Source organism: Xenopus tropicalis, chromosome 1, assembly GCF_000004195.4.
Source record: "Xenopus tropicalis strain Nigerian chromosome 1, UCB_Xtro_10.0, whole genome shotgun sequence".
In the NCBI taxonomy this organism is placed as follows: domain Eukaryota; kingdom Metazoa; phylum Chordata; class Amphibia; order Anura; family Pipidae; genus Xenopus; species Xenopus tropicalis.
In genome coordinates this window covers 90035213-90048578 of record NC_030677.2, presented here as the reverse complement: position 1 = coordinate 90048578, position 13366 = coordinate 90035213, and the positions used below count along the sequence as shown (strand labels likewise).

General features: G+C 40.8%; 1 protein-coding gene across 6 annotated transcripts in view; it reads left to right on the top strand.

Moving 5' to 3' along the window:
- The window catches only part of adgrl3 (adhesion G protein-coupled receptor L3), a 1193186-nt gene that overhangs the window by 859270 nt on the left and 320550 nt on the right, over positions 1 to 13366 (top strand). For 5 of the 6 annotated variants that reach the window (XM_031903606.1, XM_031903589.1, XM_031903595.1 and 2 more), the window contains 2 exons: positions 4346 to 4412; positions 6942 to 7033. In XM_031903606.1, the coding sequence (XP_031759466.1) occupies positions 4346 to 4412; positions 6942 to 7033 (159 nt within the window). Of the gene's footprint in view, positions 1 to 4345; positions 4413 to 6941; positions 7034 to 13366 lie in introns of those variants that run through there. The other variant, XM_031903623.1, reaches the window with a different exon arrangement.

Sequence of the window (13366 nt, the reverse complement as noted above, 5' to 3'; positions counted from 1 at the left end):
GCATACGTGGGGGCAAAGGATGCCCCCATCGCAGCTCTGTGTCTTTGGAAATAGAAATGGCCATCAAAAAGAAAATAGTTATTATGCAACAAAAAATGAACTGACTGCATAATACTCAATCTGACTAGTGGAGAAACGGTCCCCCCGATCTAGTCAATATTGTATGGAATGTAGGCCTACACCATGGTCTATGGACGATTACGAGGCTGTGACATCCATTGTAAACCACCTGTATTTGGGCCTCCATTCCAAATCAACAAACTTATTGATACACATAGTAGTATCCCTTGGAAAGGTTGGCAGTTGTAGAACCAAATGTATCAGTAATTTGTCCACATATTGGGAAAGACCTTCATTTAAGGCTCCAATCCCTGCCACTATAGGGCAACCCTTCGCATCCTTCAAAGACTTGTGGACTTTCGGTAAAATATGAAAAATGGGGGATAATGGGATGTATACAATTTAGATATTCATATTCCAGAATGGCCATACTAAAACCCCACATCAAAAGGTCACCCAACCGTTTCTGAAATGCCTGTGTATGGTCCTCAGCAAGAGGGGTGTAGGTATCACCATCTAGCAATTGCCGCATTACCTCCTTCTCATATGTAATAGCATCTAGCACCACCACTGAGCCCCCCACTGAACTGCTGCCTTAATGACCACATTTTTATTCATATTCAAGGATTTTATGGCCCTACTTTCCCCAACTGTCAAATTTTTAAAAACAGACTTTTTAGGTCCCTGATTCCATGTATCAGCTAAAATTTCTATATCTTGTTGGACCACTTTTTTGAAACAAACTAATAAAATAACTTTTTGATTGTACGGGATAGTAATTTGATTTTTCTTTAGACCTGAATGGACTATAGGTACATTGTCTAAATCGACCACTGTACCCTTCTCCTGCAGTTCCTGTAATACCTGTATTGTACATTCATCACAAAAATCAATAGAGTGTAATCCCATATTCTGGCTACCACCATTTGGGGCATCATCAAAAGTATCAACATCAATATCCAAAGATTCAATGCCATCTAGATTCTCATTATATTGTAAACCATCCATATGTCTGTCAGAGTAATGTCTTTGCAAAGTGATCAATCGAACAAACTTTTTCAAATCTAAAATGGCCGTAATGGGATCACATTGTGCATACGGTATATAGTTCAATCCATAGTTCAATCCATGAGCAAACTCAACTAATCCTTTGTCAAGTGATGCCTTGATAAGTTAAAGGAACAGTAACATCAAAAAATTAAAGTGTTTTAAAGTAATTAAAATATAATGTGCTGTCGCTCTGCAAAAAACTGGTGTTTTTGCTACAGAAAAGCTACTATATAAATAAGCTGCTGTGTTGCCATGGGGGCAGCCATTCAAGCTGGAAAAAAGGAGAAAAGGCCCAGGTTACATAGCAGATAACTAGTAGATAAGCCCCATATAATGGGGGTTTATCTGTTATCTGCTAAGTAACCTGTGCCTTTTCTCCTTTGAATGGCTGCCCCCATGGCTACACAGCAGCTTACTTATATAAACTATAGTAGTCTTTATGAGGCAAACACACCAGTTGTAGCAATGCAGGGCAACAGTACATTATATTGTAATTACTTTTATACACTTTCATTTTTTGGTGTTACTGTTCCTTTAATGACATCCGTTCTCTCCAAACTCAAATCAACTTGTAAATTTTGATTAATTTGATTATCGTCCAACTGTCCCTTAACGGAACAGTAACACAAAAAAATTCAAGTGTATGAAAGAAATTCCAATATAATGTACTGCTGCCCTACACTGGTACAACTGGTGTGTTTGCCTCAGAAACACTACTATGGTTTATATAAAGAATGCAGCTATGTAGCCATGGGATCAGCCATTCAAAGGAGAAAAGGCACAGGCACTTAGCAGATAACAGATAAAACACTATTGTATTCTACAGAGCTTATTAGTTACCTGCTATGTAACCTGTGCCTTTTCTCCTTTTTTCTAGCTTGAATGGCTGCCTCCGGGGCTAAACAGCAGCTTATTATATATAAACTATAGTAGAGTTACTGTAGTAAACACACAACTTTTACCAGTGCAGGGCAACAGTACATTATATTTCATTTACTTTAAAACTCTTTAATTTTCTGGTGTTACTGTTCCTTTAATAAACCAATGGCTCAGATCTCCTTCACTTGTGACTTGAACGAGACTTGGCTCACCAATATGGGGGCCATTCCGACTTCCTCTCCTCCTCCCTCTGGAGTAGGCCGTCAATTTTATACATCCGTCTGTGCCTGCCCCTGCATCTTGAGTACTGCACATTTTGACAGGATCTCTCCGTTGCTGGTGTGGTGTCCCTATGTTGTTCATAACTGGCCTTCGATCTTGACCTTCGTCCAGATCGCTTCCGGTGCGATCCAAATCTGACATTAAAAAAAGAGGAAGAGGAGAAGGGGTGACACTGAGCTCAACAAACCCCCATCCTATATAACAAGCTTAACGTGGCTTCTTGCCACTTAATCAGAAGCTACTACCGTGCCTCCCAACAACCAATAATTAAATACACACATCTACTCACACCCAAACTGTGTATTAACCCTATGAGTACAAAATGATTAAATACAGTAAAAAACTTACAACCACATATGTGGTACACGTCATATCAAGATTAGCCATAATCTACATTAAAGGAACAGTAACACCAAAAAATGAAAGTGTATAAAAATAATTAATATGTTATATACTATTTCTCTGCACTGGTAAAAGTTGTGTTTTCTTCATAAACACTACTACAGTTTATATAAATACCCTACTGTGTATCCATGGGGGCAGCCATTTAAATTAAAAAAGGAGAAAAGGCACAGGTTACTAAGCAGATAACAGATAAGTAACATAGATTCTCATTGTATTGTACACAGTTTATCTGTTATCTTCTTATGTAACCTGTGCCTTTTCTCCTTTTTTCAATTTTAATGGCTGCCCCCATGGCTACAAAACAGCTATTTCTATTAACTATAGTAGTCTTTCTGAAGCAAACACACAACTTTTACCAGTGCAGGGCAACAGTACATTATATTTTAATTATTTTAAAACATTTTTATTTTTTAGTGTTACTGTTCCTTTAACCACAAGATAGATCTGTGTATATATTTCTCTTTATTCCTACAATAGGGCTGATTCACTAAAGTGCGTTAAAACGTGCGCTATTTATAGCGTGCGTTAAAAATTTTATCGCGTCTAAATTTTTGCTAAATTCACTATAAGCATACTTGCGTTAATTTACAAGCGATATTGCATGCATTATTTAACTCGCAAAGACTATTTTCGTTCGGTATTTGACGGTACATGCGCTAATTAACGCCCGCATATGAATTGTCGCCACATATAAATAGTAGCATATAAATGGTAGCATATAATTAGTAGCTGCTTATAAATAGTAGCCGCTAGTGATGAACGAATCTGTTCCGTTCGCAAAACGGCAAAAATGTTGTGCAGCCAAAAAAATTGTTGCCTGCGACTATTATTTTTTGTCGCCTGCAACAATTTTTGGACGTGTGGCGAATTTTTCCGCGGCAAATTTTTTCATGCGTTTTGCCATTGGCAGATTGTTTTGCGAAACGCATGAAAAAATTTGCCGCACGTCCAAAAACTCGCTGCAAATCCATGCCTGGCGAAACATTTCATCAATTGTAGCCGCATATAAATAGTCATGCGAATAAACGCACGCCATGTTAGCCATACATGCCAATACTTTCGTAGAATTACTGTATTAAAAATGACCATTTCTCTGCAAACTGGAGGCTGCGTCACTCTAGGGCCAACACATACTTGAATAAATAGCACTGCAAAGTCCATATTTTATTGCCAAAAGCTCATTTACTGTACTTTTCTATAATTATCGCCTGCCTCAAGTAGGTGTTATTTTTCGCATAGCCTAATGCGATATTTAGCATGCCTAAGTGTTTGTGAATCATGCGTTAGTATTCTTTTCAGCGCGCTAATTAACGCATGCGTTAAAACTAAAAAAGATAGTCTGCCTTTATTAAGTAGCCTTTAACTCTACTAGCTCATTTATTTACCACTGTAACTAAAAAAAAAAGGTAAAATAGGTGGGAGAATAATGTTTTAAATGTAATTTTTTTCCCGCAGCAGGCAGTGCCAGTGTTGCCTAGGGCGTAAAAACAACTTATCACAGCACTGATACTGTCCCTTTAATACCTGCCTTTGGCCAAATTCTCTATACATATACAACTTTGTAACTAAAACTTCATTGTTTTACTGTTTATGCAGCTTAGAAAGCAAATATGTAACAATATATTATTATATGATTTAAATTGTGATTTATTTTGTTTTATGTTTATAGGTGCTGGTTACGACTTGACACATACTTTATTTGGAGCTTTATAGGACCAGCAACACTCATAATTATGGTAATTACAAGCTATAATACATTTTATGTATGGAATTGGAATTATTTTACCTAAAATGTTATGTTAATTCTTGCTTAGTTTACATGCTATCAGTCTTTGTCACTTGATTAGCATGGGTGATCACTCAGCTTTGTTCTTTGGGGGGTTGGAGGGGGGTTCTTTTCTTCATTATCCTCTGCATTGTATAATACCACCCACCCATGGTGGGCATATCAGGGTATTTGCTCATTTGGTGAATTCACCAAACAAGCAAATCTTACCATATATGGCCATATTTTCTTTTAGTATGATCTAGACAATAGTAGTCTTCATGCAATAGGTGTTATTTTTATGGTTTATTGTGCTGGTTTATTAACACTAGCCTGAACTGCTATTCATGCAGTAAGTAGACCTTAGACAGTGGGGTTGCAATAGATCTACTTGTTCATGGCCTTCTCTAAATGTGAGCACGGAACAGTCTGAAAAGTAACAGATCATATTGAGGCCACAGGAACGTGGCAATCTTATCTCCTTCCGTTATCTGTTAACGGAAACTTTGGCTCATGACTCATAAGGAGATTAGTATGGCACATGAGGAGATAAGTCACCAGTGGTAACAAAGATTTATCAGAGATAATTTGCTCCAAATGCTTTCCTACTTGCAGTAATGTAAATCACTGATGACAAAACATATGATGCACTTTATTTTTCCAAAGTGGTAGCGAAGATTTATCCTGGGTGACTAATTTGCTTATGTGCCTTGAGCCTTATAATACAAGGCTAGACAAAAAAAAACCACTTGTTTCTTACATATTACCCTTACATATTACCTATAATATATATATATATATATATATATATATATATATATATATATATATATATTATAATATTACAGATTACCTAGTACATATTACCCTTACATATTACACCCTGAAGTCAATTGCAAACACAACTTGACGAAAAATATTCTCTGCCATAGCCCAAATGTAATGCTATTTACCTGGCCTGAATGTGCTGGTAACTGCCACTGTGTGGAAATTATTGCCAGTTAGCTGAACTCACCAATCCAATTGTAATGTATGACCTTGGTGGAAATAGCAAATAGCTATAAAAATTGTATCCATGTATAAGGATAAACAATTAAACATAAACAAATACATTTTAAAAATAATGAAGAACTATTTACTGCTAGGGCAGTACATATACAACCATAACAGTCTCTGGGGCATATTTATTATAGTGTGTAAGCCAACATCACCGGTAATGTTGCTCACAGTAACTAATCAGCAATTAGATTTGAAATGTCACCTACAAGTTAGAAAACAAAAGCAAAGATCTGATTGGTTGCTATGGCCAACATCACCAGTGATGTTGGTTTACACACTACGATAAATATGCCCCTTAAAGAGTATGTGAGTGTCTGCATTTATTGCCATTCCATGTCTGCCATTAAATATTTGGTAGTTTTTAATCACCAGAATTTGTGGTTTTATGGCCTTTGGTGGCATCTTCCAGTGTGTTAAAACTGGTCAAAACTGCCTGCAGGACTCCCTGTGATCAAAGTGGCAATCAGCCAAGTCATAGCCCCGCCCTGTGATGCCACCAAGCTGCCCTTTCACTGCCCTTGTGATGTCACTGGCCGCCCCCTCCCAACCTATTGTGACGTTACTGCCCGCCCCCTGTCCAGAGATAGAAGCTGGCAGAGGTGGCAACCCCAGTGTTAAGGCTTTCCTGATTACCGTATTTTCCGGCGTATAACACGACTGGGCGTATAAGACAACCCCCAACTTTTCCAGTTAAAATATAGAGTTTGGAATATACTACCACCCTGTGGCTCACAGAACCGAACCCTCCACTCCCCCCCCCAGCATCCTCCTGCTTCCCCCAGGGCACCCCCAGCATCCTTCAGCTCCCCCCAAGCCCCCCTCAATCATCCTCCTGCCCCCCCCCAGCATCCTCCAGCTTCCCCCAGGGCCCCCCCAATGCATCCTCCAGCTTCCCCCAGGGCCCCCCCAAAGCATCCTTCAGCTTCCCCCAGGCCCCCCCCAAAGCATCCTTGAGATTCCCCCAGGGCCCCCAAGCATCTTTCAGTTCCCAGCTGCCTCCTGCTGCTCAGGTGGTGTCCCCCGCTATGTGCCGCAGCTCTCCGCTACTTCTGCGCTTTTATAACGTTGCGCCCTGTGCGTGTGACGTCAGTACGCATGGCTACGCGGCACATAGCGGAGGACACCACCGGAGCCAGAGGAAGCAGGGCCCATTGTCCCCCCCGTGCCCCCCTGATGGCGGCCCTGCCAGGAAGCAAGGTTGCAGGTAAGTACCTGGCATATAAGACGACACCTGACTTTGGCACAGATTTTTCGGGGTTAAAAAGTCTTCTTATACGCCGGAAAATACGGTAACTATGTAACTACTTACCTACAGATGTCCCATTGCTTCTCTGTTTATGTTTAAAAAATCCCTATATTTTGTTTTAGTGAATGAGTTTTTTGAAGATTTAATGATGGTTATTACTTAAAATACCTAATCTAACTCAATTTTATTTTGCAGCTCAATGTAATATTTCTTGGGATTGCTCTTTACAAAATGTTTCATCATACTGCCATACTAAAACCTGAAACAGGCTGTCTTGACAACATCAAGTATGTAATTGTCTTTCCTATTCAATTAAAGCTATATTAATTTGCATTTGACTGCTAAGATGAATATGTGAATAGAATACAGAAAGTAATTTGTTGATACCTTAATAATTATCCTTTTCGACTGTTTAAAAAACAGTTGTAGCTAAATCTTTAAAAATATGTGAGGTTTTCTTCAAGTTCATCAGAAAGATTTGTTTTCCCTCTTATAACCAATAACTAATACAAGATGTAATAAAAAAAAACACAAATACAAGAGTATTGTAGAAATGATACCTATATTGCTAACAATAAAAATACATTGCAAGCTTTCGGAGCTCTTCCTCAGGCAAAATACAAATGAAAACTGGAATGGCACAACATATATATGGTTAGATCAGAGAGAAGTGTTCACGAGCAATAAATTAGTTAAATTAGTAATTATTACAGATAGATAGAGATAACTTGTGAAGATACTAAAAGTAATTAATGTTTATTAGGATGAGTTGTAAATAGTCCAGGGGTCTGGATTCAGTCAGGTCAGATAGTGTGGCTAATACGGTACTACAGTTTTTGTTTTGCAATACAAGATGGAAATTGGGTCTTGCCTACAATCTATAGAGCTTACAATCTAAAGAGCTTCTAATCTAAAACCGATAGGGGTTGAGTCACAATGTGTTGGAATGGGCACACGGAAGATCTCTATCCGTCCTGTCCCCTGTGTACTGGTGGGAGCAAGGGAGGATAATGGCCTCTTGGCACCCTGGAAAGAAATCCATCCCTGTTAGGAGATAATGAGGTGTTGAGGAGCAGGTCAGTAGAGGAGTGTAACAAGCGGTTTGGTCAGTATCTAGTGATAAATTCAGAGATGTAGGGTGGGGCAGAGTTATAAACCACAGAGTGGCATGGCAGAGGAGGAGTGGTTACAATGCAATAACCATGTAAAATAATGTAAAATAGAAGTGCTTTTATTTTAATACGTTTGGGTTCAAATATGTCCATAGCTGCTTGAAAACTGTGCTCTACCAAGACCCTTTGCCAGCTTCTGGTTTAGACTCTTCAGTATGTGGCTCTGAGCTGCTGGCCCTGATAGACAGAGCTAATTAAAGTGCAGTGAATTTGCATAGGGTGGGCGGGGCTTAGCGATGTCACTGGTAGTCCGTTCCAGCTCTACTTGCTCCTCTCCCCCCCCCTGGCAGCAGCACAAGCACAGAGACACAGAAGGAATAAACTGGGAGGGATTTTTCCAGCTACTGTTGAGTAAAGCCTGTCAGTCAGTGCTGTGACCACTTCCTGTGGGAAACTGAAGAGACATTCCCATATTTTGCTCTGGCTTCTGATTAGAGAGGTTGTCTATGCAGCTCTCATATAATAACAGTTTTAGGAGGTAAAATGCTTTCAAAACCTCTTTCTTTCTGCATCATTTCACATTTTTGGATCTCCTAAAAAATCAATAAAATATTAATTACACCCAATAGGATTATTTTCCATCAAATAAGGATAAATTTTATCTTAGCTGGGATCAAATGTTCTGTTTTATTTTTACAGAGAAAAAGGAAATCAATTTTTAAAATCTGAATTTTTTAATTAAAATGGAGTCTATGGAAGACAGACTTTCCTTAATTCGGATCTTTCTATGTCACAGGTTTCCAGATAATGACTCCCATACCTGTAATGTTTAAGGGAACTTTATGTCCCTTAATTTATTGATTGTTGATGATTAGGTAATTTTGGTAAACGTAGAAGAGGCTGGACGGCTCATTAACAAATTTTCAGAGAGGGTGCAAAGTGGAAAAAAACAAGTGTTAGCTGCCATATGTAACCCTTTCTTGAAAATCGTGGAAGAAAATCTAGGCACACCTGCTTACAATTAAAATCCACTTTATTTTTGTCACATTAAAATCTGTAGTTATTAAAATCCAAACAGGAAAAGAAAAGAAAGGAAAAGGAAATATAAGGTAACACTATATCTCTTTTAAGGGCTGTGCCGGGCTAGAATATAGTCAATGATTCAAGGATCCTGCTACTATATTGCGATTTATCTAGTATATAAGTATCTACTAGAGTGTAACTAAGCAAAGAAAAGATTGCAGCAACCAGAGGGTTAGAAATACATGTGGAGGAAATTACTATTTAGTATGATTTTATCCTTTTGCTTCTCATCCGTGGGTGGAAGCTTAGTAAGTGATTCAAATAAATACACTCAGTAATTATACTACTTTCAGAGTATATACATATATTACAAAAGTGGTGGTAAATAAAACATTTTCTAATTGGGCGAGTATTGTTAATGGAGTACCGTAGGGGTCAGTCCTTGGTCCTTTGCTTTTTAACTTGTTTATTAATGACCTGGAGGTGGGCATAGGGATTACTGTTTCTATTTTTGCTGACGACACTAAATTGTGCAAAACTACAAGTTCCATGCAGTTCCATGCAGGATGCTGCCACTTTGCAAAGTGCAAAGTTATGCACTTTGGTAGAAATAATATAAATGCAAACTATCTACTGAATGGTAGTTTGTTAGGGGTATCTTTAATGGAGAAGGATCTAGGGGCTTTTGTAGATAACAAGTTGTCTAATTCCAGGCAGTGTCATTCTGTGGCTACTAAAGCAAATAAAGTTCTGTCTTGTATAAAAAAAAGGCATTGACCCAAGGGATGAAAACATAATTTTGCCTCTTTATAGGTCCCTGGTAAGGCCTCACCTTGAGTATGCAGTGTGGTTTTGGGCTCCTGTCCTTTAAGAAGGATATTAACGAGCTGGAGTGAGTGTAGAGACATGCAACTAAACTGGTAAAGGGGATGGAAGATTTAAGCTATGATGATAGACTGTCGAGGTTGGGGTTGTTTTCTCTGGAAAAGAGGCACTTGCGAGGGGACATGACTAGTCTGTACAAGTACATTAGAGGGGATTATAGGCAGATAGGGGGTGTTCTTTTTTCCCATAAAGATGATCAGCGCACCAGAGGCCACCCCCTTAGATTAGAGGAAAGGAGCTTCCATTTGAAGCAACGTAGGTGGTTTTTCACGGTGAGGGCAGTGAGGTTCTGGAATGCCCTTCCTAGTGATGTTGTGATGGCGGATTCTGGTAATACCTTTAAAGGAGAAGGAAAAGCCAAAATGTTAGGCACCCCCAAGTGACTTGAATGGCTTACCTTCTAGCCTGGGCTGGTTCCCCTGTATGGACAGAACAGCACCAGCCCGGGGTAGCAGCAATCGCTTACTCCTTCCTTCTTCGCTGCGCGCCCATGCGCAGTAGAGTGAAAAGCCAAACTTTAACAGAGAAGTCGGCTCTTTCACTCTACTGCGCATGCGCCGGAGTCGGAGTCACAGCGAAACGAAGGCGAAAGGAAGAAGCGCATCGCCCCAGGTGCCCCAGGCTTGTGCGGTTTTCTCCTAACAGGGGCACCAGCCCGGGGTACGAGGTAAGCATTCTAGCTGATTGCCAGGTGTTCAAATAAGTATGTGCAACAGTGCAATACAAATACATTCTTTAAAAATCATTCAATGTGATTTCCTGATTTTTTTTTTTTAAATGCCGTCTGTCACAGTGGGAATGCACCTACAATGTGAATTTCAGACCCCTCCATGATTTCTAAGTGGGAGAACTGCACCCTGCAAAATTGCAGGGTGTTCAAATACTTATGTTCCTCACTGTAAAGATGCCTGAAAATCACCTCATTCATGTTGCACAATTTCTTACATACAAAGGCACATCACCCCAAATATTGAATACCAGAGGTCTCCTGAACAGTTTGATGGCCAATATGCATAGATATACCAAAGTATGTGGTATGTACAGACTCCAAATGAAAATAGTGAAAATGGATTTTTCTCGCCTGCCTAATCAGTTTCTGCAAAAAGAGCCCCATAACTGCATATTTTGTGTTGTAAGACACCCTTACTGTACAGAGACCACCACAAAACTATATATTTTTGCTGAGAACATATTCTGACAACATAGGGCTGATTCACTAAAGTGCGTTAATTTTTATCACATGCTTTTTTGCGTTAAAATAGACGCGACAATTAGCGCGTGATTCACAACATGTGAATGTTGCGTTAAGTCGCACATCGCATGCGTTAATTCGCGCGCAACCGCCTGCATTAATTTTATTGCAATGCGGTAATTAGCAAATTAAAAGAATGCGAACGTATGATTCACAAAAGCACAGAAAGCGTTAAGTGTGTTAATTAGTGCGCGAATGTGTGCGGATTTTAGCGCCTGATTGGGGGAGGCGTTTGGCAGAGCACATTTTTCATTTTTGAGTTTAAAAAAGCAAATGGGGTATGCTTATGGCTTTTTGCTTGATTTGGAGGAGGAGGAGCAGCAAGACCCCCAGCCTTCCAGAGTAATGTGCCCTCGGATATTCCGGGAAAGGGCCACTTTAGAGGGCTTAAGCAAAGATGAAGTGGTCAGGCGATACAGGCTCAATAGGGCAGCGATATCCAGCCTGTATGAGCTGCTTGAGCCTTCCCATGAACCACTGACTCGCCGAAGCCGTGCTGTGCCTGGGATGATCAAACTGCTGTGCTTCCTGCACTTTTTGGCCACTGGAAGTTTCCAGAGGGTCGGGGGGGTTTATGGGGGGTGTCACAGCCCACCTTTTCACAGTGCCTTGGCCAGGTCCTGGACGCCATCTGCTCTGTGTCCAGGAATTTCATCTCGTTCCCACAACATCGGAACGAGTGGAACGAGGTGAAGAGGGATTTTTATGGGGTAAGTGGCATCCCCAATGTGTTGGGTGCAATTGATTGCACCCATGTGGCGTTACAACCCCCCCTAAGACAGGGAGCACATTTTTTAAGACAGGGAGCACATTTTTAGGAACCGCAAAGGATACCACTCCCTAAATATTCAGGTGGTGTGTGATAGCAAGCAGAATATCTTGAGCATTGTGTCTGGGTTCCCCAGCTCCTCTCACGATGCTTACATCCTAAGGCAGTCCGCACTTTACCGGGTGGCTGTTAGGTATGTATTTGTGTCAGCTATCTAGCCATTTGCCCACATTTGCTTTGTGTGTCCCACTGTAAAACCAGTCCCTGCCTGCCATAAGCTTGTTTTGCAATTTGTAAAGTGCCCTCTTTTGCCACTGGGAGAGTCAAAGCAGCTACTTGTAGTGTCAGCTATCTAGCACAACTTGCCCACATTTGCTTTGTGTGTCCCACTGTATAACCAGTCCCTGCCTGCCATAAGCTTGTTTTGCAATTTGTAAAGTGCCCTCTTTTGCCACTGGGAGAGTCAAAGCAGCTACTTGTAGTGTCACCTATCAGTCTCACACTGTCACATCTATTGCAAAAGGGCCGTGTTTTGACACAGGGAGACTGGAAGCAGCTTATTTGTTTTCAGCATCTTATTTTATTTCAGGAGATTCTGGCTACCCGTGCTGTCAGTGGCTCCTAACACCCATTCACAGGCTGCGTTCACAGGCCGAGCGTGCTTTTAACCAAGCACATGTGAGAGCGCGATCTGTGATTGAGCGAACGTTTGGGGTCCTAAAAAGCCGGTTCCGCTGCCTGGATAAATCAGGAGGCAGCCTTATGTACAGCCCCACCAAAGTTGCCAAAATTGTCGGTGCGTGTGCTGTACTTCACAATCTTGCAAACCGGCACGGCTTACCAGGTGATGTCACCTGGAGGACCCCATCCATCCACCAGATCCTGTCCAACGTGCGGATGCCTGAGGGAGTCAAGTCCGGGGACAAATTGTTACCAATTACTTTGCCTGTAAGTACCTACAATCTTTAATCCCATACACAAGAAATACCAAACAACTTGTCCAAAAAAAAAAGATTTATTATCAGGGAACACTTTCCAAATTTTTTTTTTTTTTTTTACAGGTTTAAAACCTGGCAAGAAAAGAAAACAAAAACAAAACAAAAAAACAAAAAACAAAGCGTAGGCCACAAAACCCTAATCTGACCATGCCCAATTTATTTTCGCTTACGAAGCTGTCTCGTTGAACCTGCAGGAGGGGGAGCTGCGCTCTCACCAGCAGCTCCACTGGTAGAGCTTGTTGGCTCTGTTGGCTTTTGGCCCTGTTGTTGTTTCATGAGAGCATTTTGTTCAGCCAACAGAGCCACTTGTTGCTTTTTAAGCTCTACGTTCTCCTCTTGCAGGCTCAACATGGCAGCCTCGTGTTGGGCCTTATGGGCCACGTCTGCCTCATGTAGGCTTAGCATTGCCGACTCGTGTGCGGCCTGGCGTGCCTGACCTTAATTGTAGGCCTGAGTGGCCACACACAAGTCGGTATGCACCAGATGTAGTTTGTGCATCATTGCTTTGTGGTTCTTGATTGGGGTTTTGTGGAACCTATCTTTTAGCTGTTCCTTGGGGGCTACGTTCTCTCCTGTGGCCT